General features: G+C 40.7%; 2 protein-coding genes across 2 annotated transcripts in view; both read left to right on the forward strand.

Annotated features, from left to right (window-relative positions):
• The window catches only part of itprid2 (ITPR interacting domain containing 2), a 45,653-nt gene extending 35,722 nt beyond the window's left edge, over positions 1 to 9,931 (forward strand). Inside the window, exons 13-22 of the mRNA XM_014968051.2 lie at positions 497 to 704; positions 1,164 to 1,215; positions 1,763 to 1,845; positions 4,751 to 6,313; positions 6,494 to 6,553; positions 6,692 to 6,816; positions 6,916 to 7,030; positions 7,138 to 7,203; positions 7,301 to 7,630; positions 7,726 to 9,931. Coding sequence (XP_014823537.2) covers positions 497 to 704; positions 1,164 to 1,215; positions 1,763 to 1,845; positions 4,751 to 6,313; positions 6,494 to 6,553; positions 6,692 to 6,816; positions 6,916 to 7,030; positions 7,138 to 7,203; positions 7,301 to 7,630; positions 7,726 to 7,833 — 2,710 coding nt within the window. The 3' untranslated portion in view covers positions 7,834 to 9,931. The remainder of the gene's footprint in view (positions 1 to 496; positions 705 to 1,163; positions 1,216 to 1,762; positions 1,846 to 4,750; positions 6,314 to 6,493; positions 6,554 to 6,691; positions 6,817 to 6,915; positions 7,031 to 7,137; positions 7,204 to 7,300; positions 7,631 to 7,725) is intronic.
• A 1,230-nt stretch (positions 9,932 to 11,161) lies between these two features.
• On the forward strand, positions 11,162 to 26,744 carry cwc22 (CWC22 spliceosome associated protein). Its single transcript, XM_014968052.2, has 20 exons — positions 11,162 to 11,250; positions 12,445 to 12,503; positions 12,585 to 12,790; positions 12,933 to 13,300; positions 14,157 to 14,411; positions 14,613 to 14,741; positions 14,905 to 15,073; positions 16,288 to 16,341; positions 16,468 to 16,603; positions 17,731 to 17,937; positions 18,026 to 18,088; positions 18,169 to 18,264; positions 18,842 to 18,923; positions 19,446 to 19,506; positions 22,980 to 23,057; positions 23,670 to 23,822; positions 23,926 to 24,053; positions 24,313 to 24,414; positions 24,551 to 24,729; positions 26,053 to 26,744. Exons 2-20 carry the CDS (start codon positions 12,449 to 12,451, stop codon positions 26,532 to 26,534), a joined length of 3,003 nt encoding a protein of 1,000 aa, XP_014823538.2. The 5' UTR covers positions 11,162 to 11,250; positions 12,445 to 12,448; the 3' UTR covers positions 26,535 to 26,744.
• The last annotated feature ends 204 nt before the right edge of the window (positions 26,745 to 26,948 follow it).

Genomic DNA, 26,948 nt, shown 5'->3' on the forward strand with positions numbered 1-26,948 from the left:
TAAAAGAAGCTGTTATGAATGATGGGCTTGATTTTTTTTTTTGTGCAGTTTTATAATTGTAATTGGAGGAAGTGAACGAAGCTGTTCAGTCAGTGTTACTTCCAAACATTAATTTAATATTAACAGCTGTCTACTTCATCTCGACATTTCTCTTGTCGCAGCAGAGGATGGTTGTTTACAGCGCAGGCAATTTCCGGTAAGCTTCATAGTGTCGAGATGGCACATTACATACGTCACAGCCAAACACTAGTCATTGGGTAAAATTTAAAACTTCAACAGAGTCTACAGCTCCAGGATTGTTTCTCGAGAGTCCAGGTTTTCTGCATGAAGCAAAGCAACAAGGGGCTGGTTCTTACCAGGCTGCCTGAAAGCCAAATGTCCCTAAAGTTTTGTGAGCAGTGTATTTAAAGTGACACTTAGATTGAACATAAAAGTAGCTCAGTGCGCCAGGTTGACAACAACGGAGTGACTATGTTAACATTCATCCACCTATCAGTCCTGAACAGAGCAGCACTGGACCAGAACACCAGCCAGATTCAGCTGACCTTCACACAACCCATCAGAAAGCAGAGGAGGAAGGTGACCAGGTGGCCAAAGATGAGACCGACCTCACCTCCACCCCTGAGAAAGCTCTCTCCAAGCTTGCCCCGCCTTTACTCGCCCAACTTCGCACGGAGAATGCAGACTCATTCGACATGGAAGAGGTATGGGGATTTCCTGTGTTCCTCCTACCTTCCTCATACTGCTTTTTTTTCTTTTCTTTTTTTGTCATTCAAAGGGTAACCTCTTCCCACGCACAGGTGGCCCAATGACATCACTTAGGCCTTTTACCAGACCATCTTATTTTCATCTGCTCTCCTGTGGTCATTCAACTAAGCCTGCAAAGCTACTCTCCCAGGCAAATGAATGCAAATAAAGGCAAAATTGCCTTCTTGCACAACAACTGAGCTAAAGTGAAAGCAGGGTTTTCAGATCACCACTGGGACTGAGATAATTACTGTCCATCTGTAGAAGAAAAATCAGCTGATTAATTCTGTTTTCTGACCAGAAAAGAATGATACAATATGTGCAAGCATGTTGAGTCAGTGTATATCTGTATTTGTTCAGTAATTAACACATTCTTTATTGTTTATCTTGCTTTCAAATATCCCTCGCCTGTTTAGATTCAGACTAATGACGATGAAGCTCTGCCATCCAGAACATCCAGAATCACAGGTTGGTTATAGTACATTCATTCTGAGCTTACATAATTAGTTTGTCTCTTTTATTTTTAGCTATAATGCTTTTCTCTTTGTATAAAGCATTCATACCAATTGGTATTTTGAATATTTAATATTTTAAATGCTTCTTACTTGGAGCTTTATTTTTAAAATATACATTAGTTCTAGTTTTTGCCTGAATTGATTAATATAAAACATTCCCTTTTAACCTGTGTTTTATTAGTTTTAATCTAAAATTGACTGTAAAAAGAAGATAAGCATATCTTAAAAGCCCAACAATATAAATCTGTGATTTAAAATGCCATGTCTGCGAATGTAGCAAATTCTGGCCTTGAGAACCCATAAAGCTTGATGAATTAGCATTTTTCCAATAAACTGCAATATCATAAATGTTTTCCTGTTTCCTGTTTCCTTTAGATGCTTTCAAGGACAGATTGTCCTGTGTCCTAGTGTCTCTACTGCTTTCATTATTCATAGCTCTACACTGCCACCTGCAGGTTGGAGTACAACAGAGATAATATGTATTCCTATTTTTTTCTTAGACCTGTCAAGGACTGTTAGTCAGCAGTCTGACAGCAGTGGCTTTGCTGAGGAGCCTTCTGGTGACTCCAGCAGCTACCTTAAGGTTGGTTTAACTTTTATTTGGACTTTGTTCTTCTCTTCACTCTGTACCTCTATATCAGTGTTGTTTTAGCTGTTTCCTTGCTTCAGCCCAGGTGATTTCAATTAACAGGTGTTTGTTGAACTGCAGTCAGCTGAATGAGGTGCATTAAAGCAGGGAAACATGCAGGGCACTGTGCCTTGAGGACCAGGGTTGGGAAGCACTGCTCTACATAGAGCTGCAGTAAAAGATTGCTTACACTCTGAACAATAGCTACCGTATTTTCCAGACTATGGAGCGCACTTTACTATAAGCCGCACCTACACATTTTTAAAAGGGGCTTGGGGGGAGATGGAAACGCACATATAAGCCGCACAAGGTTATAAGCCGCTGGTATCTCCACAGCTCTCGGTTTTCACAAGGACGCAGCCCTGCGTCTCCAAAGCCGAACCATGGTTTTGTTCACGCCTACCTTATGTGCAGCGGCTCTATTTCCCTCCTGTACTACCAGATCGATCAACTTAAAAAGCTGCATCATATGAGTTTGAAAACATTTCTTTGCCGTGCCTGCTGCTGCATGTGCTTGTTCTAAATGAAAATTAGCATTTTCTTCTTTGATTTCAAATTTTGACTTCCAATGATTCACTTCCTGCTAAAGCGCCCCCTGGTGGTTGAAGAAAAATCCACAGAAAAGCCGCATCAGGCTTTGAGCCGCATGGTTCAAAGCGTGGGAAAAAAGTAGTGGCTTATAGTCAGAAAAATACGGTAGTATAATCATCTTAAAGTTAATACACACAATCAAATGCAGTGCCAAACAAAGGTATATTTTTGCATCTTACAAAAATTCAGCCACAATTTCCTTTTTTTTTTTTTTTTCCATTTGATGGCGGTTTTATCTGTAGACCAACACGTCACATGTCATTTTGAATTAGATGTAAAATAATTAGTGGTTTTTATGGTATTTTAAAGCTATATTTTAACATTGTCAGAAAGGATGGCGTGCGTTTCTTTTTAGCTCTCTTTATTCTGGTACCTCTAAATGAGTTTATCAAATTGTAGTGTTCTCAGTTTGAACTGCGCTGTTGTGTGAAGGCCTCAGAGCATCGAGGAACACAGCGGACGGAGAAAAATGTTAAAGAAGTTTAAAGCAGGACTAGGTTGTAAACAATATCTAAGTGAAAATAATTTGGCAGGGCTACAAATCTACCTAGACATGCCGTTCCACGTCAGGCCAGGAGATCAATAATCAGAGAAGCAGCTTAGAGATTAATGGTAACTCTGGAGGAGCTGCAGAGATCCTGCAGGTGGAAGAACTTCAGCTATATTCTACTTTTTGTTGGTGTGAAATCCACTGGGTGGTTATAAGATGAGAAAATATGACAAAGTGTGAATGTATTGTCAAGGAAATGTATACTCAAAGAAGGTTCGAGGATTTATTTATGTCCATTTCTGTATGTATAAGGTAAAAAAAACTCCCTGCAACATTTCATCAAGCCATATGTGAGTGTAAAGATTTTGTTCAAAATCTGCAACACTACTGTGAGCCCCAAGTTGATGCTTATTAATCCAGTTTCACACAGACAGCAGTAAGCTTTTAATTCTTTGTCGCAGATGTGCCAAACTGCTAGTCTTAACATGTTGAGAGCAAAGCTGAAGGCTGACAGGTGCAGTCCGTCCAGTTTGTGGTAAAATGCAAGTAAAAGAGAAACAGTCAGTCTTGCATCATTTGAACCTTCACACGACATCTTTTGGTATTCATTAACTAAGCTAAAGTTGTTTACTGAAAGAAAGTGTCAACTTGTCGATGAAACAATCAATACAGTTTCAAAATATTTAATCGATTGACGTGTATTCACTTCATGATCTCTACTATTCTATACTGGCATCACCCTGATGTAGAGTTTCAAAGTACAGGATCTATTGTGGTGGAAAGCTTTTGTTTTTGTTTTGTTTTTTGGGGGGGTTGCCTTGTTTTGTGGCGCAGCCAGTAGGCTCTGGACAATTTAGTCAGAAGTGTTAAATCTTAGTTAAATAAAGACATAACTTTGTCCTGACCTTTGCACAGTGGAACCCAATCTGTATGTCTTCAATTCTGAACCATGTAACTACCATAGTTTAAGGACCTAATGTAATAAATGCAACATATTATTTAAACAATATATCCTTAGTAGTAATATGAGATATCTTTAAGGGTCCTAAAATGTGCGAATGGCTGAGACTCTACACCAAAAAAGCTCGGACCCCATGATGGGTATGCTTTGATTTAGCAGACTTAAACATATTTAAAATTGAAATGGCTCCAGAAACTGATAAGTCAGACACTCATGAACAACTCTAGACTGGATCCTGGTACACTGATGCCTCAGCCTATAGAGGATGATCTGATCAAGTCATGCAGCAGTACAACATGACATTTGAATCAAAGGATCATTAGAGTTGCTGAGAACAGATGAAAACAAAATCGATCAAAAAGGATATTTCTATTTAAAGAAAACGTTGCCTGCTTTACCTCACTCCTCTCTAAAGTCTTTTAATAAATTGGAGATGCGTTTATAGCTACCAAGGACAGAGGGTTTAACTTGACCTTTTTTCTAGAGGCGGGTGAATGATTTATGAGATAGACTGGGCCTTGACATGAGACCAGTGACGCAGTAATTACTGTAGACACACAGGAACAGATTGATTAAAAGACATTCTTGAACACCAAATCAGGAGAGTTTCTCTTCGCAGTCAAGAATAATTAACATTACTACATTAACTACATTTTTATATGTCAAATTGTAGAAATGTGAGGGTGCAACTTCAGTCTAGCAATAAAAAACTTTTTTTTTTCTGTTACGTTGACATACTGTTGAATGTTATTGTACTGGGATCTAAGTACCTCTTTCAGCAGATGTCTAAAGTATGAATTTTATGTGTTCCTAACTAGGTGCAGGAGAGTTGTGACAGCTGTGACAGTGAGACCACTGTCACGTCACACCCATCACAAGACGTAGCCACACCTCAGCCGTGTGACCAGCCTGCGTTTGAGCTTCTGGGTGGCAGAGAGGAGGAGGCAGGCTCCTCCGCTCCTTCCAAGGAACAGAGTGGTACTTCCATGGAAGAGGCGGTGCACGAAGAGAGTTTGTTGCAGGTTCCACGGTACGCAGTTCACCACCTTCCCACGAGCAGACTCGCAGGGGAAGGGGAGCAACTGGATATTAAGGACAGAACTGATCCAGACACGGAACCACAACCAGATCAAACCCAGAGTACGTCTGCTTATGAGCAAGAACCACAACCAGTTGTGGGAAACACTGAAAATCAGCTGACTTCAGAAGAACAGCCACAGCACACTGAGCCCCTGACTGTGATCGATGCAGAAGGAGCCACAGAGAGAGCCGAGGAAAAGACTGATTCTGCTCTCTCCGCACCAACGTCTCCGGTTCTTAGAGCACTGAATAGAGCCAAACAGAACCAGCTCAGGATGTTGGGCCAGCACAAGAGCATCCAGATCGACAACCCGTCCCAAGCCCCCAGAGGAATAATAGGTAGACGTGGTTTGATCCCCATGCAAAGGTCGTCCTCCTTGCCTTTGTCCCTCCTCTCACCTCCTAAAGTCGTGTCCTCTGTCAGGATCCAGTTCGGTCAAGGCCAAGCGTTCTGTACCCCACCCAGGTACTCCATTAAATACGTTCAGGAGGACGGAGAGCAAATGGAATACGAGGAGAAAGAGGAAGAGGAGCAAAGCAACTGTGTGTCCACTTTGATCATAAACCCTGGCTCTAAAGAAAACCCACCGCACGCCATTCCTCCTAAAGCCATCCCTCGCCATCTGATGCGGTCGTCTTATTCTCTGCAAAGCTCCAGTCCTCCCCCTGACGGCTCTCCGGACCAGGAACATTCCTGGACCACCCAGAGTGTTCCCGATCTGTCATCCAGTAATCATGAACTCAACCCCTTCCAGCTGAACACCAACCAAAACCAGCAAAGTGCTGGTTCTGGGCGCATGATGTTCCCAAGACACAATGCTCCAATGCTGGGCTCAGAGCCCAACCTTTTCCCTAGTCCTGCTACTTACCCTTATCCTCCTTACCACTACGCCAGTCCTCCTTATGGTTTTAATCATCACAGCCCTCCAGTGCATCACTATTCCAGTCTAACCAGTCTGCACCAGCCTGCAACCCCCCCAGTCCCGCCGCACGGCAGCCTCATCAACTTGCATCAGCCTTACTCCTCCTCAGCTCCACACTTCGATCTGGGTTGCTTACTTCCTGGAACTCCTCCGATGCACCTACCAGAACACTCAGTCAGCCATCCACTGCCTTTCCCTGCTGCTCCTCCGGCGCACCAGTTTGGTTTCCCTTACTACGGTACACACGGGTACACACACCTTCACCCCGGGCTCCCTCCTGCTGCAGCCCCAGGTTCAGGACGAAGCCCGTCCAGCACCGAGATGCAGCTGAGGAAGGTTCTGCACGAGATCAGGGGAACGGTTCAGAGTCTCAGTCAGGTTGGTCCTCCTCAGTCATCGACTGTCTAAAGAATAACTTAGTTCCTGTTCCTAATTTTAGAGGTACAATAGTGTCACATTACAGCCATGGGTTGTACATTTACCAATCGTGGCTTTCTCTCCTCTTATATCATATTAGCTTGTTGCCTTTTTTCTCATTAACTTTATTTCCTCCCCCAGAGCCGGATCAGTTCTCCTGATTTGTTTGGTGAGCTCAGAGCAGCTGCAACCAGCCAGCAGGTATATTTTATGTCTCTCTTTCTTAAAATAAAAAAAAGGAAAATAAATGGCTTTCTGTGAATTAGATCATCTAAGGCAAGAATTGTCAATTACAGGGAAACTATAAGAATACTTTAAGCTGTGAATCTTTGCTTTCAGTCTGTGGCAGAGTTCCAGCAGAAGAGACGCAGTCTGAACATGTTCCGCAATCAGATGATGGACCTGGAGCTGTCGATCATGCGCCAGCAGGCCGTCGTTTACAAGCACCTGAGTCCTGCTGACAGGTGACGCTCAGAAACAAACACGGAAGTAACCTGGCTGTTTCCTTCTGTTCATGACTTTGTTTTTTTCTTTTGTTTGTCTTTCTTTTTCTTGTTTTGCAGGATCGAGGCAGAGCAGCTTCAGTCGCTGAGGTCACAGGTCAGAGAGGAACTCCAGGAGCTGGAGCAACAGCTGGAGGACAGACTGATGGAGCTGACGCCGCACTCGAACCTCAGAGTAAGAACATGTGTACAGAAGTTTAATAAACATATGTTACACATTCTAAACTGGACCTGAGATGGTTTGTGTCCACAAACATCACATGCATATCTTGTTTTTCTCAGGGTCTTCATAGAGAGGGCAGTGTAGACAGCCTGTCCACCGCCTCTGCACTGAGAGCTATGGAGCCGGTCAGCACATAAAATAACTCTCAATCCCTGATATGAAGACAAAAACATTTTGTGCTTGACTATTCTGCATCTTCTGTCTGATTTCCTGTCTGTCCAGGTGTCAGACCTCCTCAGAGAGCAGTTCTTCCTCCAATCAGAGCTGTGCTACGGCGGCCGCGGCCCCTCCAGCGTCCCCTCCACCCGCTCGCCCAGTCCGGTCAGAAGGGAGGGAGACGATGGCAAGCAGAGTCAAGGAGTGTATCGTGCATCAATCAACATAACCCCGGCCCCGCCTGCTCGGCCTAACGCACACACCGAGGAGGCGGAGGAGGGTCAGAGAGACGGTGAAGAGGTAGAGAGAGAAAAAGGAGAAGAACATGAGGCACCGGAGAGGGAAGGAGAGGCTGGGAAATTTAGACCCGACAACTTTCAACAGCTTATTAGAGAGGTAAAAGTGATAGCTTGGAAGGATTGAGTTTTTCTTGGATGGCAGTTCCACCGTTTCACCATTTCTGCTTCTTTTTTTTTTTTTTTTTCTTCTAGATCCGAGAGAGCGTGGCCCAGGAGGTCCGACGGGAGATCTACAACGAGCTGCTAGCTGCTGCGTCTCCACAGGGCTCGACCTTTTCTACCCGGCAACAGCCCATGTAGCCCGGCAGAACGGCGCCCGCTCACCAGCCTTAGCAACCAGGACCTGAACAAAAACCACTGCCTGTCTTTAACACTGTACACCCGAGTAACACTGCGCGACACTATGTGCTTGTGACACTGTATGTTGGTAACACTGATGAGCCATCTGTGAAAAACCCTGCTGCAGATGGGGGAGGCTTCCACTTTCTTGGAGCATCAGTGAAAATTTCTCAACTTCTCACCTCTTTTTCTTCTTCTTCTTCTTCTTCTTCTTCTTCTTCATGTATAAAAGAGCTGTAGTCAGCATCCCTGACAATTCAGCTACCACTACTGCCACTAATACCATGAGTACTGCATCTAGAATCACCACTAAGGACAGCATCTTGTACCATAATAGCAACGCAATACTTCCTATTTTCTTTCAGTTGCATCCATTTTAAAGATCTGTCTCCTATATCTGTGCCTCTAGCCAAGCAGTTTAATGTTAATTTAACTTAAACATGTTTTTCCTCAACCTGTTTGTTTTTTTTATGATTAGTCATTAGCTCCTTAGATTCCATATCCAGTTCATACAATCATATTTATGTTTATTTACCACCAAATAAAACAGCAGTTGGAAAATAAAATGGGATCTTACTGAAATTTCTGTCGAGGTAGAGGCAGAAATTATTCAGACAGTTGTTGAATAACCTAAAGGAGAACACGAGCTATGAATTGAGTCTTTACCATCTCTAACATCTCTTAACATCTTCTTAAATTGTCTTAATGGACATTTTTGTGTAAGTTTGCTTTGTTCAGTCTTTCTCAGACTCGCTGTGAGCGTTTTTGTATTACCCCCCTCATTCCATGCACATTTCACCTTAGCAAAACCAGTTTTGGACAGTTTTATTGAGAAATTTGATGCATAGTCATCCTCATCGCCGTCACCCTCATCATTCTTCTTGCTTCAGTCACCGCCTTTAAGTCACCTTATGCAACACACTGTTGCTTCAGCCAGTTTATGCTCACAAGATGAAATGGGATACGTCTATGAACTGATGAGCAGAAAATAAACATTCCATTCTGATTCTGACATTTCTTTTCTGCACCATCAAAAAAAAAAATCTACATCAACCTGCATTAAATTTCCTGAAAGATGCTCAGTTGGGCAGTTTGAAGCCCATGGTTTGCAGGATAAAGAAAGTGGTCTGTGTGCGTTGCCGGGAGGTGCTGAGGGTTAAAGGTCAGAGGTTTTGGTAGGTTGAAGTGATGAGGATGACTATGTGTCGACTGCCTTCTTCAGCTTTTGCTGCGTTAGCATGTTGGTTCCACTTGGATGAAAAATGCGTGCAATAATGTGAACACATTGAATATGTTTTGAGTTTTTTTTTGTTTGTTTTTAATTTTTAGGTTTTTGTTAGCAAACATTTCAGAGGCCTTTAATACAGAAAACTCCACAGAACCAGCAGAACCGCTTGATGACATTATGTTCAATACTACCTTGTTTTTTCTTTCTTTAAAGCATTAAAGCTTGTGTGGTGCCTCACGGGTTTTTGAACAGTCGGTGAATTTAGAAAGACGGTCTGTACATATGTAAGTTGAATGTGATTGGCTGAGGGAACTGTCAATAGGAGGCCTCTAACTTTTTTTTTTTTCCCCTCATCTTATTTGGACAATATCTGTATAAATCTGTGCGCAAGATTGCATTTGTTTGCTGAGAGCAGAGCTGTGTTGGTAGAATTTGTGTAAACTTTAAAGTGAAGCTTAAACTAGCTTACTATTTCAAAACTGAGTTCTCAGTCACATTTACAATGGTTCTACAGCATGTTAAGCTGGCTCAGGTGTTATCATGGGACCTTAATGCATTCTTCCAGGAATGTGAACGCTTCAACGTTTTCAGCCTGCAGTTATGTTCACAAACACAGGTCTGCTGGGTAAACACTGCTTATTACATTGAGATCAAGAATTCACTCTTAATCACACTTTTCTGTCTGAATGTTGGTGGTTATAAATTTCTGTCCATGTCTACTACTAATAATGATGATGATGATGATGTGTATTTTGTATTGTGTCCTAAGTCTGATGTAGGGAGGGGTCACTGTAGAGATAATAATAAAGATGTATTTATTTTCAGTACAAACACGTGTGAGAGTGCTTGCATTTTACCTTTTACTTTACTGTGTTAATGAATTTAATTCGTTTTTATTAACAAAATTATTTGTTGGACACGTCGACTTACATCTATAATGTCGTGTTTTATTTATGCAGAAAATGAGTCTTAAATGGACCCTGTAAATTAAAATAAAATAGAATAAGTCAAGTAAAACTAGAAAATTAGCATTTTTGTCCAAAAACTGCATTGTGGTTGCTGTAATTAAATGAAAAACAGAAATGAAGCAGAAATCTTGAAACAACTTTAACTGTTAAAATAAGCAGAAGTATTAAACCAATTTAAATTTTAACAGAAACCTGTTAAAATCTAAGAAGTAAGAATTCAAACTGGTTAGTCGCATGTAATAAAAGACAAAGAAATAACTGAAAGCTGCAACATCTTGTAATAGTTTAAAATTTGATGTTTCCAGTAGAAAGTTTGGGCAATAGTTCCCCTGTAAAGATCGCAAAGTCTTTACAAGCTTTTCTGACTAATTTCAATTGGAAAATATTAAGATTAAATATTTTAACTTTTAAGGTAAAATAGCCAAGACTGAGATTTTAACCTGTCCAGGGGTCTCTGTATGTTCTCCAATATGCATGTTCCAGCTTCTTTCCACTGCAACCCCCGCCCTCCCCAAAAAAAACAACAAAAAAACTGTTTGGTTAATTGCTCCCTAAATTGCAATAGTGCATGCATATGAGATTTGATTGCTGTGGAAAATTTTTCTTTTATTACTGAGAAATATATGGATCTTTCTCAACATGGCATATTTTAATAAAAAAAAATACTCATTATATATTTTTTTCCTTTGAAACAATGCCTGTCTCAAAAGTCTTTAGCTTTCTAGGTGTATGGCGTCTTTTAGTTTGGTCTTGTATGAATTTTATATAATTGAATTAATTAAGCTTAGTTGTTTTTGTTTTATCATAATGCTTAATCCATGCTAGTTGTATAAAATGTTAATACAACTCGTAGTTATGCTTCTCTTTTCCCTGTTTATGATCCAATTTTACACTCACTACTCAGATTATCTTTGTCTGACATTTATAGTTTTTTAACACATCAACTCTTAAATTTATATTTCTGTACATTTCTTTCTTTTTCATTCCTTTTCCACAATTTGCTTTACTTGACTCAATATTTCAAGTACAAATCGCTGGATTTCCAAAAATATTTAATGTTTCTTGGAAACTTTTACTATGAAATCCGGAAACAGTTTTTAACCCGGAAGAGGTTGCTGTTTACAGCGCAACGTTTTCCGCCACAAAACGATAGTGATTTAAATAAGTCTCAAAACGGCTACGGTAAGACATTATTTAGAGACTTAAAACTTTAAGGAAAGTATTAGTGTTTAACCAGAGACAGAGGATAAACGGGTTTCAACCGCAGAAGTTTATGCTAGCGCTACTTTAGCTTGTTTTTTACAAATCAGGTAGAGTTAGCGTAGAAGCTAGCATTAGCTCACACAAATACACATGTGGATAAAACAATTCCCGTCTTCTGGGACTATTTATTTAGGTACTGATGTTGTTGTTGCTTAAGTAGGTCACCAACAGTAACCCTAGTTCACAAATTACATATGTGTATAAGCTTATTTAGGGATTTCCGGTCTCCTTTCTGGCCTTGCTCTTCAGCTTCAGGCAAATTCTCTTAACATGCCAAAAAAATAAAAAACTGGAATTCTGAGTAGTGTAATAGCTAAATGTCTATTTTAATAAGATTAAACATAAATGAGAAACCAAACTACGTGATATGATAAATTAAATATAAAATCTGATAACAAATGTCAGTGATCAGTTTTTTCACTGTCACCTGAATGTTTCCGTTTGTCTAAGCAGATTAACTTCACTGCTTTTGAGTGTCCAGCTATTAGTAGTTAGATCTTTGGCTATCGAGTACCTGGATTACTTAGGAGGGAAATGATACAGATCAAATCAGTTCTAAATCGCTTAAAAATAATAATAATTTAAAAAAAATCTAACAATGGAGCTTATGGAGTGTACAATTCTGCAAAAAAGTGGGTTGCTTTCCCTTTAAATTATTCCAAAACTTCAAAACTGTCAAGTAATAAATTGATAATGGCATAATAATGTGATTTTTTTTTCTCTCAGAGGCCAGTGCACTTTAATTTTGTAAAGAACACTTAACACTGAAACCAGAAGGCATTTTTAATATCCAAAATAAAAATCAATAGCAACAAAAAAAATAAAATAAAATGGAAATTATATTTTTAAAAAAGCACAACCGAAGCTATCAATAAAAATGTATTATGATGTCTCTGTTAACAAAATTGCCCTTTAAAAAATGTTTGTCATCCAAATGGAAACTATTGATCTCCTTTTAATTCATCGTGTGATTAATTGAGTACTCATAATTGCTTATTGTAACAGGCTTCGCTGTAAACCAACACCTGAAGTTACTGATTATCAAAATGTGCTGTTCTCATCAGAATCTTTGTGTTCTCTCAATTTGTTCCTTTGTTTTATTATTATTTCTAGAGGGATGGATTCTCCAGTCAGAAGTGAAAGCTCCAGTCCTAAACAAAGAGAGAGAAATGGTAACATCTACTTCTTAGTCTCCTTTATTTCTAGTAGTTCATATATCTAACAAATGTGTTGCTCTTTCTCTGTGTGTGTAGGACCTTCAGATGATGAGTCCAGTCCAGGAGCACAGGGGCCTCAGCCAGCTAATGCAAGGGAGAAAAGCTCTAAGAAGGAATCCTCTCCAGAGGGCAGTAACAAATCCAAGAGCTCCTCCGCAAGCAGCTCAGACGGCAGCAGCAGTGATGATGATGAACATCAACGTGCTCTAGTGAAGATCAGGAGCAGTGTGGCACAGATACCAGTAAGATGACTTTCAGCTTCCCACAGTATGAGCTAGAAAATTAAAAGTTTGTCACAGGGCATTTTTTTTCTAAAGCAGCATGTTTTTCTACTTGTCTGATGTTCTCAGGGTAATTGAATCTTCTCTTCTGTTGTTCTCCCAGAGAGCCAGGTCCAAAGAGAGCGACAGATCCTCATCGAGAGAGACTAAACGGTCCAGGGAAGAAGACGGATCCGAGTCCAAAGAAAACAACCGATCCAGATCCAGAGAGAGAGACGGATCCAAGACTAAGGGACGTGAAAGGTCGGGATCCAGATCCAGCCGAGAGGATAGATCCAGATCCAGATCCAGGGAACAAAGAAGGTCCAGGTCCAGATCCAGAGAACGGGGAAGATCACGGTCTAGATCAAGAGGACGGGAAAGATCCAGGTCTAAGGGGAGAGACAGATCCAGGTCAAGAGGACGGGATCGTTCCAGATCCAGAGAAAGAGACTGGAACAGAGACCGCTTCGACAGGAGACGCTACGCTCGGTAAGATACAGAGACACAGAGTACCAGTCAGACTTATAAACATGATAATCAACTTTGGCAAAATCCTATCAACAAAACATAAAACAAAACATTATTATCTCTATTACAAGAAGGTGTGGAAATGGTTTTGAGATTATTGTGTCATGATGACATGCTTAAAATCTAAATTATGTGTGTAATTAACTTTTTACAATATTAACACTACATGATATTTAAATCTGATCTAAGCAAATAATCTGTGAAATATGTCTTTTTAAAACTAGAATCTATAATTTCTTGATGCTTGTAGCATTTTGTTTTTACCAGTCCTAGTCAAAGGTTTACGTACACACGTCACTGTAATGAAGGTCATTTTTTAGGCTTTGATGTCTCTGTTGTATCTGTCCTGTTTCTTGGAAGTTGTAATATTTACCTGGGATTAAAGGTCAAACCTCAACCTGAAGATCAAGGTGAGACTTTGAAACCTAAGTGCTCTGTGCCACTAGTCTCGGTGATGGCAGCATCATGCTGAGCATTTGCTTCAATGCCAGTGGCTCAGCAGATAGAAAAAAGGAGGATGACCACTTCAAGCGTTTTCAACTTAATCTCAGATCAACTACCAGATGATTGAGTCAAACATTGAAATGTGTTTTTGCAACAGATAAAACCAGCTAAACCTACTAAAGCTCATTCTGTTCCAGAAAACCAGTCAGTCTAAGTGAAGCTTACCGTTTCTGGTGAGAAACATGCTCCAGTAGTGTGCTGTGTTCCTCTGCAATTTGCAAAAAGAACATTTCTAAAGCACCAAGTAAGGTTCCGGTTTGCGTCTCTGCCTTTTTAAAATAACCTAAAAACTCCTCCTTTCATCTGCGTACAGAGATCGCTACGACGACCGACGCGACGACAGGGACAGACGTTTTGATCGGCGAGCCAACAGAGATGAAGACTCAGAACGCAGGAGGCGGGGCCGCTCTGGCTCCCCTCCAGCGGACAAGGAGTCGGCCGCCGGCGAAGAGCCGCCGGTCAAGAAGAAGAAAGAGGAGCTGGACCCGATCCTGACGAGGACCGGTGGCGCTTACATCCCGCCGGCCAAACTACGCATGATGCAACAGCAGATCACAGACAAGAGCAGGTAAGATTGGGTTTGTTCCTCTTACTCCTCCTGATTGTTGATTAGTCTTACAAAAAAACTACAAACCTCTTTTACTGTTTGTCTTGTGGTACTTTTGTTTCAAAGTTTGTTGAATCAAGTTGAACGGCAGACTGCTACTGACATCAATTATCTCTATCCGTTGACATTGCGTAATCACTGATGTCCCACCCTTTTTCACAGCCTGGCCTATCAGAGGATGAGCTGGGAGGCTCTGAAGAAGTCCATCAACGGTCTGATCAACAAAGTCAATGTGTCCAACATTGCGAACATCATCCAGGAGCTGCTGCAAGAAAACATCGTCAGAGGAAGGTGAGCAGTTATTTAATTGTACACTAATGCAAATCCTGGTTTATTTTTTCAATTTTCCAAATATTTCCTAGATGTAGAACAGCTGATGATGTGATAGCAAGCAGAAAGAGGTTTGCCGTTTGTATGCTGTAACTTTTCGGCTGCTCCTCCGTCTGTCTGCCAGGGGCCTTCTGGCTCGGTCAGTGCTGCAGGCCCAAGCAGCTTCGCCCATCTTCACTCACGTGTACGCTTCTGTCGTGGCCATCATCAACTCAAAGTTCCCACAGATCGGAGAGCTGATCCTCAAACGCCTCATCTTAAGCTTCAGGAGGAGCTACCGGCGCAACCTCAAGGTACCTGTCAGTCAGGCTTCAAGGATTAATAACCAATTACATTTCTGGCTTTTTTTTTAAATCTTCTGTGGGGAAGTAATAAACTTTTTTGAAAGTTTTGGATTTTTAAATGGCATGCTTAAATGTAGTGATGATCTTCAGTGGCTTCTCCTACTTGTGATCCCTGTAGGACTGAAACAATTAATTGAATTAATTGTGATTAATCGGATTAGTAATCGATTTAGTAATTGAAATAGTAATTTGGTTTAATTTCTTTGCAGATATTAATCCCAAACTGCACAAAAATATACATATATTTTGCATTAAAGATGAAAAAAATCCCTTTTCCTTCAAATCTGTTCTACCCAGAGCTCCTCAAATGGCTGTTTTAGCTTCACCTGCTTCAAAGTCTGAGAAAAACAATCTCATATTAAGCACCTTTTACTGTCCTAAAGTATTAATTAAAAAAAAAAACCTGATTAGTAGATAGTATTTTTTTCCTTTACCTACAAATGATCAAGCATACACTACAGGAATGCTATCTTATTGCATTTCAGACATTTTTATTTTCGTATTTAAAAAAATTATTGAAGAATTTGCTTATTTGCATCTTTTAACGTATTTGTAATATTGTACAAAAATGGCTTTTGTACAATAAAAGCCATTTTTTTAAACGTTTAATCAAAACGTTTCCTTTTGATTAAATGAAAAACCTGCAGAACATGCCAATTTCTTTTATGCAATCGATCGATTAATCAGGAATTAAAGTGATCGTCATTTGCAGCACTACTTGTGACCCTTCTCAGTAATGTTTTATTCAATTGGAGTCTAGTTTAAACGCTCTTTCAGGTGAATTCATTCAGAGGCCTAAAAATAGCAAACGTGTCCTTTCAGAGAAGTGGTTTTCGAGTGAATGAGCAGTTTGAATGTGACAGATTCACCTTTGTTCCCAGAGGTGGAACTTTTCCAACATGAACAGGTGGAGGCGATGCGAGTCCAAATTACTGAGCGGAGAAAGATCTGGAGCTAAATGAGAGACGTAGCTGGCAGAGGAGGCTTTTAAACACAACCTAGAATGTGTTTCCATGTGCTGCTGTCGAAGTTTGTACAATCTGTTCGCTTTTTAAAGGAGATAATTCAGCAGAGGAACGCTTTTCGCTCTCATTGTAAAACTTAATGCTTTGTAATGTTTAATGGTTTTGGGAAAAGTTGTTCATTAAAGCCTCTTCCTACAGCAACAGTGCCTGACGGCCTCAAAGTTCGTGGCTCATCTCATCAACCAGAACGTGGTAGGTCCTGATTTCTCCTTCCCTTGCTGTCATGCAGTTCAAGTGTCGACGTCCAAGTGTGTGTGTGTGTGTGTGTGTGTGAGAGAGAGAGTTCGTGTTGCATTTCTCACTCTGCTCCTCCTTCAGGCCCACGAGGTTTTGTGTTTGGAGATGCTCACTCTGCTGCTGGAGCGTCCGACTGACGACAGCGTGGAGGTGGCCATCTCTTTCCTCAAGGAGTGTGGACTCAAGCTGACTGAGGTCTCACCCCGTGGAATCAATGGTACTCTCCATCAGCAGCTGTTGATGTGGTGTCTTCTGTTTAAAAAGGTCAACACAGGTTTAGATGTACCAGGGTTCTGGTGCAGGTTTAGATGTACCAGGGTTCTGGTGCAGGTTTAGATGTACCAGAATAACATGCAACCTGATTCAGGTGTTTTCCAGGTCTGGTTAAGTAAAAAGAAAATAGTGTGGAAATATTTGCATTTCCAGACTTTAATTGTTCTGTTGATTATAAGCCATCCATCCATCCATCTATCCATCCGTCCGTCCGTCTGTTTTATTATCTCCCATCTATCGTTTTGTTCAACATCCATTCAGTAATCGGTCCATTTGTCCATCCATCCTTCCATTCTCTCTCCATTTGTTTTTCCATTATCGCAAGGTCTGGAAAAGTCAGGAATTTAATTTTTTCACTACTTTTCAGATCTAAAATCTATCAATGGCTAAAAGCAGATTGGGAAATGTTTCTGTTTCCAAACTTGTTTTTTCTTTATCTCTCCTGTTCTCTGAAAGCTGTGCCCTCCTTTCTCTTTGTTTTTTCAAACATTCATTCATCCGTTCCTTTTCCTTCTCATATCTTTCCTTCCTTCCTTTTTTCCTTTCTCCTGTCTTTTCCCTGCCGTCTATCCTTTCTGTGCCTTTTTTCTTCCATTCTTGTATCCTTTCTTCCTCCTCCTTGTCCTTTGCACCTGCCATATTTGTGTCATCCTTTTTTTCTCCATCCTTCTTTCAATAATTCCTTCTTTGTGTCCTGCTTTTCTTTAAAAGTCCCTCTTTATTGGGTTCTTTCAGCCTTGCCTCCATCCTTCCTTGTCCACTTCCTTTCTTTCTCTCCTTTTGATCTTCCTTCCTTCCTCCTAGCTTCACGTTTTTGCAGATTAATTGATTAAGGGCAGCAAGTTGTAGAAATATTCCTCATAAATTTATAGGTTCGTGATTATCTTACGTTTTAATGTGAACTCAAACAACTAGGAAGTCTGGGAACAATATGGAATTTTTACATGGAAAAATGTATAGGAATCCTGTCATCTGTCCATCTGTTGAGCATTTCTGCTTTCAATTGCAGAGTTTTAATCTTAAAACCTGCTGAATATTTACACAGAAAACTTCTTTCTTTCTTTCTTGCAGCCATATTCGAGCGTCTCAGGAATATCCTCCATGAATCGTCCATTGACAAAAGGGTCCAGTACATGATCGAGGTGATGTTTGCCATCAGGAAGGACGGTTTCAAAGATCACCCCGTCATCCCTGAAGGCCTGGACCTGGTGGACGAGGACGACCAGTTCACCCACATGCTGCCGCTGGATGACGAGTACAACCCAGAGGACATCCTCAGTAAGATGCAGAGGAAGGGGCGGGAATAGCTTCATCAAGATGTGTGTGTGTGTGTGTAAACATTATTGGTGTTTGTGTGTTCACGTAGACGTGTTCAAGTTGGACCCAGACTTCCTAGAGAACGAGGAGAAATACAAAACCATCAAGAGAGGTGAGAACGCCCTTCACTTTGAGTCCAGTTCACGGTGGCCTGTGCCGCAGTTTGACCAATCAGCTGTGGCCTTCTGTCAGACATCCTGGATGAAGGCAGCAGCGATTCAGGAGAGGAGGGCGATGGCAGCGACGATGAAGACGAGGAGGAGGACGAGAACGAGGAAGCGGGAGAAGGTAAGATTAACAAAGAGAAGTTGCTGCCATTTTTAATTAAAGGTTATCCTAACAATGTTGAAATTATATAGATTAGAGCTTTAAATTATTTTGTTCTAGTCATTGTTATATTTTTGGGTTTAGGATTTAGGTGTCTGCATTTTTAAACTCCATATTTAAAAGAAAATGGCTTTGAAAAGAAAATTTTATGACGACATGGCTTCAACGTTTGTGCATAAAAAAAATTTAAATTCAGTGGTTTTTGTATCCAATCAGGGGAAAAAATTACTTTGTACCTTTTTGTGACTTGCTCTAAAAATAATTTGATCTGGTTTGTTGGGAAAACAAACAAACTCTTTTTTGTCATATCATAAGAAGCTTTTTGGTCTCAACCAGTGAAGAGTCATTAGCTGATCAGAAGTTTATGTTATTAAATTTGATTACATTTGGGATGTTTACAACATAAGTGTTGAATTAGGTTTATTTTTATGATCTTTGCAATATTCTGATAAGCATTGAGTAAAAAACCTTCACCAACTAGTCAAACTGCTCTCTCTCTCTGTCTCTCTCTCTCTCGTTCTCTCTCTCTCTCTCTCAGATGAGAAGGTCACCATCTTTGACAAGACAGAAGTCAACCTCGTCGCTTTCAGAAGAACCATTTACCTCGCTATTCAGTCCAGGTACGCACTCACGCACACGCACACGCACGCACACACACACACACACACACACACACACACACACACACACACACACACACACACACACACACACACACACACACACACACACACACTCACCCTGCCTCAGAGATGCACATTGGCACAGTCGGTGACTCAGTTTTGTCTCTGGGTGTTGGCAGTTACTCACAGCTCCTGCTATATTTGATTGAGTTGGACGGTTATTTAAGGCTGAGAGAGAGTGAGGCTGTTTTTGTGAGAGACAGTTTTAATATAAGACGACTGAAGATGGAGATTTTAGGAGCGTTCTTGCTTCCAGACGTGCTTCTATAATGCTGTAATGATTGGTGTTTTGAATGTCATCTCCCTAATAAATATGCTCACAGAGGTGGCCCTAAACATGCTAGCCTGTGCAGTTGCCATGGTTTCCCAAAAGAAGATGTGACGGGTTATAATGAGATAAAGATGAAACACATTTGCAGCTGTCAATATGTTTGGTTTATATGTTTGTTATTTTTGCAGCTTGGACTTTGAGGAATGCGCCCACAAACTGATCAAGATGGACTTTCCTGACAGCCAAACAGTAAGTCTATGAACAGAGAAGGGCTTGAACTGATCAGTAATGTAACCCTCCATACACCTTTCAAAATCTTCTCTGCATTTATGTGAAAGACAAACACAAAGCAGTCCTTAATCATTGATACTTGGTTCATTATACAAATAAAAATCAGATAGTTGTGGCATGCAGCTCGTCCTTTGATCGGGCAGCAAAGATATTCCCAAAGGGTTTCGTGTTTTTATGCTCACTAAAAGGCGTTGTGACATTGCCGACGCGCACACGCTCCATTGTTTGTGTTGCACCCAAGGCTTTTGTCTCAAGGGCCAATTCATGCCCTCAACAGGCTCAGCTCAGCTAAATCAAATAAATGGCTTATTACCAGGTTTGTATTGAACTTCATGACATGCTGGGGAGGTAAAGTCACCGTGTTGGAGCTGGGATCAGTCTAAATCTTGCAGGACACATTGGCTTGTGGTGATCAGAGCTGGTTGCCCTACTTCCATCCCTGCTTCATTGATGGTAATTATGCCCATTATTTGTGTAAAAAGGTTTTGTACAGGGGTTTGACATCCTAGAATGAAGTTTCTTTTTGCTTTAGCTGTCAACCAATCAGCATGAGTTTAACTGACTCAAAGGGACAGGGCTTTATTTGATCTTTTCTTTCACCCTCCTGTCAAAACAATTCCTCAGAGAGCTGCTAAATATCATAGCTACGTTGTGACGTCACTCTCTGTCTCCATGCTTCCCTTTATTACTTGACATTCTCTTCACATCAGCAGACTTGGAGGATGAATGATGCCACAGCGCTGTTTGACATCTTACCGTCTGAGGCTTCAGTCTTCTAAATACTTAAATCAAAGGCCATGTTCTGTAATTGGTGGTTTTATTTTGAATATTTTGTCATCACATTCTAAATCATTTCTTAGTTTTAGCTTAAAATAAGATGCAAGTTTTATAAAAAAAATCCACCTTACATTATTTTACTCAATGCAGAGTGAAATCTGCCGTCCTTCTGATCGATATATATGCAGACAGATTTACCATTTATTTCTTATCACAGCTAAATGCCTCTCTCTGCTACACAACTATATTTTATGTAGCTTCTTCAGCTAATAGTTTGACCTCCTTTTGTGACCAGTTGTTAAAACTCCCCCATAAAAGGATAAACATTTTAATGGATTTAATGGTCACATAACTTACCATCCTTTGTGTCTGCAGCTTCATTGTGTGTGTGTGCGCGTCTGTGTGTGTTTGGTCCTCAGGTCACATTAATGATAATAATAGTTTAGATGTTGATAGTTGCCAGTCAGCTGTGTGTGTCTGTCTTTGTAATTGTGAGGATAAACTTGTGTGTTGATTGCTTAATGGGCTTTTGACAAACTTTTTTTCTAGACAGTTGGATTTAGTTTAAAGCACACGTGTCAAACATTTTTGGATTCAGCTGTGGAAAAAAGGCCTAATTCAGCTGAAAAACATAAACTTCCAAAAAATATTTTTTGTAACTTTATCGATGTGCCTCTGCTTGCAATGACGTCTTAGAGGCCAGGAATGGTGTTCACTTTTTATTTATCACAATAAACCACATGATAAATAACGTGCTGTTTATTTAGCAGTTTTAGGTTCACATCCTGTCTTGAATCGGTTAATCCTGCATGTTCCGAACCCTGGATTGATTGTTTTCTGAAAGCAGAGAGGAATGAACATCATGCTGGGTGTTTTTTCGTCCTCTTCTCCGACAGCCGCCCCCTCAGACGCGTCTTTACTATCTCAGACTTTGTTTTATACAAGAATGTGTTTGAACTCGAGCAAACACCTGCTGTGCTCTGCGGCGCCTCTCCGTACAAACATTCAGACACGAGCGCCGCGTGTTTTTAAGAGAGGTCGGCGCTGTCGGCCTTGTCACTCATCATCAAGGCTGAATCACTCACAGCAGCTGCGACACACACTTTTGAAGACGCTTGTCCACCGACACGCCCTGCCCGCTCCTGACGCCTCACGCCGCCGTGCCCGCTCAAGTGTTTACCGCACCAGAACCACGCTGCTATCGAAGCTGTCACGTCAAAGTCAAGAAAAACCAACGCGTCTCCTTTAACCCACTCGGCACAAACAGGCAGCTGATGAATCCTCGTGTGACGCGTAGGACTGCTCCAGTCAGACGGCGTTTTTGCCAGCTCTCAGCAGAGTTTTAATTACACATTTAACTACCTGCTTTGGATTCACAGAACTGAAATCACGCAGCTATCCTTGCAGCAGCGCTCAGAAGTGGGGAGCCAACCTTTGGCAGACATAACTATGCGTGGGACAGATGTTGCCGATGAGAAGGCTATTATCGCGGAATCACATCACAGCCAGCCAGCTGGTTAATACGCTTGTGAAAATTACTGCATAACTGCTTTGTCTAGTTGACATTGCTGCATAAACTCTCTCTCTCACTTCCTGCTTTGGGTTTAGAAGTTTTAAGAAGCTAAAGATCAGAATCCAGTTTTTATATATATATATATATATATATATATATATATATATATATATATAAACCAAGACAAATTGGTCGACCTTCGTTCCAGAACATTTCAGTAGTAAAGCAATAAAACCACATCTGTTTGATCAGTTAATGGCAGATTGCCTAAGGAGGACATGTTTCTGCAGTTCCTGCACCCTAAGCCAGGGGCCTCAAACTCCAGTCCTCAAGGGCCGATGTCCCGCAACTTTCAGATGTCTTTCTGCTTCAGCACACCTGGCTCCAATATTATCTCATTAGCAGAGCGCTGTAGAGCATGACTGCATGCTGGTGAGGCATTTCAGCCATTTAATACAAGTATGTAGGGCAAGGGACTAAAAGTTGTAAGATATCATCGGCCTTTGGGGACTGGAGTTCGAGAGCACTTCCATAAGCACTTATCTGACACAGTTCTTTCTAAAAGTTTTTATAATTTCATTCAATAACTATTACGGACTAATAGTAAAAAGTTCTTGAGAGTTAACTACTTTGTGTTGGTCTTTCATAATAAATCAAGAAAATTTTGAGTTGATTTATTTTTTTACGTTCTTTTTGGATCGCGCGGCTTTCGGAGCAAACCGTAATAATTTGGGGAACCAACATTGAGAGATGGGGAGAAAAATGTATGAAACTCATCGGATGTCAGATTACTTAACCAGGATGTTAAATTTATTAGACAAAGATCAAGCATTGTTGCTTTATTTCATTCTTAGTTTCTTTAAAAAATAAAGCGTATTCCCTAATTCTTAAAAAGAAAAAAATGTTTTATGAGGTAAACTTGTATGTTTCTTGAAATACAATAAAAATAACCTCCTGATTCTTTCATCTAAAGTAAAACTGACTTTAACACTTGTTCTTGTTGAATTTGCTATGTGAATGACTTGATCAGACATTGACATTACTTATTCATTTTGATGTGAAACTCTACTTTGACTGTGCAGGCCTGACAGAAACATATTTTGCTCATATCAACGATGTTTTTTTGTGTTTGTGTGAACAGAAAGAGCTGTGCAACATGATCCTGGACTGTTGTGCTCAGCAGAGGACCTACGAGAAGTTCTTCGGTCTGCTTGCAGGGGTGAGACGCACAATCACCACGCTCTGACATTAATACACTTAAAGTCGTTAAAGGTGATGAGTAGTTGTTTGATCGAAAAACTAGCCTTTTTCTTTTGTTGCATTAAGTTTATTTTATTGAGAAATTATGCTTGTATGATAGAATAAGCTGGAATAATGTGCATTTATTTTGTAAATCTGGTGAAAATAGTATTTGCCAATATGTGCAATATCATCATAATCATAACAAAAAGCTAAGCTAAGGCAGAAGCACTTGTTGAAGATCATTGGTGAAAAAACGGGGAACAATTTTGGCAATATTTTTACCTAAGCTAATATGCAACTGTTAGCTAGCATGCTATGAATAGCATGCTACCTTACAGTAGCTTACACAGTCTGCTAAACTAACAGCTTGTATGCCATTCTTAGCTATATTATTAAATTAGCATTTATAGCTAACATGCTAACTTTCTGTTTCACACTTTCTGTGGGAAACTGTTGTATAATTACTTCAGGTTAAGACGCATGTGAGTCAATTTTGTTTGCATTAAAAATTAGAACCTGGACATTTATTAAGCTGTGTGTGTGTTTGTGTGTGTTTGTGTGTGTTTGTGTGTTGACCGTATAATTTCAGAGGTTCTGTCTGTTGAAGAAGGAGTACATGGAGAGCTTCGAGGCCATATTTTCTGAACAGTACGACACAATCCACCGACTGGAGACCAACAAACTGAGGAACGTGGCCCGACTGTTCGCTCATCTGCTCTACACAGACTCCGTGCCGTGGAGTGTAAGGACACACAGTCCGGTTTTGTCAGACATCAGAAGGTCCATCTTGGTCTGAGTGAACCAGCAGTGACGTTTTCTTTTTGTTTTAAATGAATGCTGATCAGGTGTTGGAGTGTATCCGAATGAGCGAGGAGACCACAACATCATCCAGCAGGATCTTTGTGAAAATCCTGTTTCAGGAGCTCTGCGCCTACATGGGCCTCCCAAAACTCAACCAGCGGCTCAAAGACCCGTACGAACACACACACACTTAATAGAAGAACATAGTTTCTGTCCAATTTTAGAGATAAACAGATTCAACTATGATGATATATGCATCATTGTTTTAATAAATAGTTCCTTTTTTAAGGGCAGATGTTGGTCAGTTTCAGAAACCTGAGACACAGCATGAATTCCTTTACAATTTATGACCTTCTTCTTTAATTTTTTTGCTCCAGAAAATATATTATATCAATATAATTATAGCTTACGTTCTAATGTTTGTTTTGCAGAACCCTGCAGACGTTCTTTGAGGGTCTTTTTCCTCGTGACAATCCGAGAAACACTCGCTTTGCCATCAACTTCTTCACCTCCATTGGACTGGGAGGCTTGACGTAAGTTACATAAACCCGCTGAGGCCAGGTTCTCATGTCTGACACGGCGTCACTTTGTCTGTGCGTGGGATCGTTAATCATTTCGAATCATTTTTGCCATCAGCGAGTAAATCTTGCGCAAAACTTTCTTTCTCAGCGACGAGTTGAGGGAACACCTGAAGAACGCACCAAAGATGATCATGACTCAAAACCAGGAAGTTGAATCGTCTGACTCGTCGTCCTCATCGTCGTCCTCGTCGTCGTCGGAGTCTTCCTCCTCCGATTCCTCCAGCGATTCAGATTCTGACTCCTCCTCCTCCAGCAACAGCAACTCAGGTACGTCAGGCTGGAGTTTGTTTCCAGATGTTGATTTCTGCCAGCATCTCCCTGCCAAACCCGCATTTAACGGGTCCTGCGGTTTAGAAACGGTCAGCGGTTACATAAAGTGTAAAGACGACTCCTCAGTGACTGAAAAGTAATTCATACCTCATAAAATGCTGCATATTTTTTTATGTCACAACCACAAACCTAAAGTATTTTTATTACAATAGATTTATTTGACAGTCTTCACACAAAGTGAGACTTGGTTTTCAAATGTATTTTACAAATAAACTTTGCTTTAATGTTGAATTTGTTTTTGGAAAATGAAAAAGTGCAACATTCCTGATTAACATGAACATATCTGCACGGCAAAATACGATAGTGGATGTATTTGACGGGAAACAACACAAATTTAAGCCACAATTTACATTTCTTTCCTCCTGTTGTATTTCTGCTGCACGATTATGTGTTCTTGACTCATAAAATCCCACCAAAGTAAAATGAAGTGTGCAGGTGTGACGGGACAAAAGTTAATGTTTTCAGGAGGTTTACGTTGTTTTTCAAGGCCCTCTAAATGAAAGAAAATTGGTTTATTGAAATATGAAATCTCCACCAGAGTTTTACCTGTTTGCATTATTCAGAAATGAGTCTGGAACTACAATTTCATCAACAAATAAAAAGTTTATTAATAGAATTTAACATTTTAGAGCCGATGTGAAGATCTTAGTCTCTGGTCACTGTAGATTCTTCCTCTTCTGTTAGTGGAAACTTTGCATGTAAACAGTTCATTTGTTATTTTTGTGCAGATATTTCGCTAAAGTAACACTTTATTGATCTAACTTTCTAAACTCTTTTTATTTTTTTATTTGACAGTTATTGTTCTTCAGGCTGGTGCATCGTCTAGTCTTCAGCTCTTTTATTTCCCTGCTTCATTTCTGCTGTATAAGACAGCGGAGCTGAGAACTTGTTTTCCGAGTCATTAGTTTCTCTTCCCTGCATGGCTGCGAAACGCATTAAAAAAGCCTTTGGGTTAAACAGACTACAGAGAAACTTTTAGAGCTGATTCTACGGAACGAGGATGGGTTGAGAAGCCGCTGCAGCCCGATTGCAGACATAAAATCCTGCTGGTCAGGTCCAATATGCAGCCGTAGACTTTGTTCAGTAGCAGCGAAGCTGCAGTTGTTATGCATGTGTGGAGCAACAAATTTAATTGGGTTTGCATATTGGTGTCTTAGAATAAAGTTGCATAATTTCCATGTTTCTTATCAAATTTACACATTAAACTTTTTATTCTTGGGTAGAATCTGTTATAATTCCTCTCCTTGTTTTGTCTTCCAGATGTTGACAGCAAACGCAAGAAGAAGAAGAGAAAGGGACGCGTTGAAGAGAAGAAGAAGAAAGGAAAGGACAAGAAGAAGAAGGAGAAAGTGGACAAGAGGCGAAAAGGAGGCAGGAGCGACGATGACAATGACGCCGAGAAGCAGGCGAAGAAGGACAGGAGGGAGCGCGAGCGTGACGTGGAGGAGCGCGCACGCAGGGACGCCCGGGGACGAAGGCGTGAAGACAGGTCGGAGGAAGAGGAGCGACAGGAGGAGGAGCAGGAGGGCCGGAGACGAAAAGCGGACAGGCAGAGAGATGACGACAGTGAAAGAGACAGAGGAAGAGAGGGGGACAGAGGGAGAGACAGAGACGGTGGGCGAGGGAGAGAGAGAGAGTACGAAGAAAAGAGAGAGAAGGAGAGAGACAGAGAAAGGGATAGAGAGAGGAATAAAGAGAACAGAGACAGGAACAGAGAGAGGGAGGAGAGGAGGAGGAGATGAAGTGATGGACTTATGACTTGCAGAGGAGGGGAAGCTTCCCTCCTCCTCTCCTCTCATCCTTCTTTACCCCCTGCTGACTTTATACTGTCAATTAACTCGGACCTGTCGTTCTGTTTCCCCTTCAGCCTGTTTTCTATTGTTGATTTTTGATGTTTATAAAATCAGGAGAAAAAAAAAAACATTAAAGTTGCTGTAGATGTTTTTAATTAATTTCGTTTCAAATTTCTTTGACTCTTTAATTGGAGCAACATTTGTTCTCACCGTTAGGATTGATCCGTTCAGCCTAGGGTAGATGGGACTGATGCTGCATTCCAGTTGCACTCAGAACTGGGAAATTTCAACTTCCCAGTCTGAAGAATCAACTGGAATACTCTCAGATTTGAGTTTCTCATTGGGATCCTGGGAGCAACTCTG

The sequence above is a fragment of the Poecilia mexicana genome, unplaced genomic scaffold, assembly GCF_051168715.1.
Source record: "Poecilia mexicana isolate PSO_F unplaced genomic scaffold, ASM5116871v1 scaffold_2, whole genome shotgun sequence".
In the NCBI taxonomy this organism is placed as follows: Eukaryota; Metazoa; Chordata; class Actinopteri; order Cyprinodontiformes; family Poeciliidae; genus Poecilia; species Poecilia mexicana.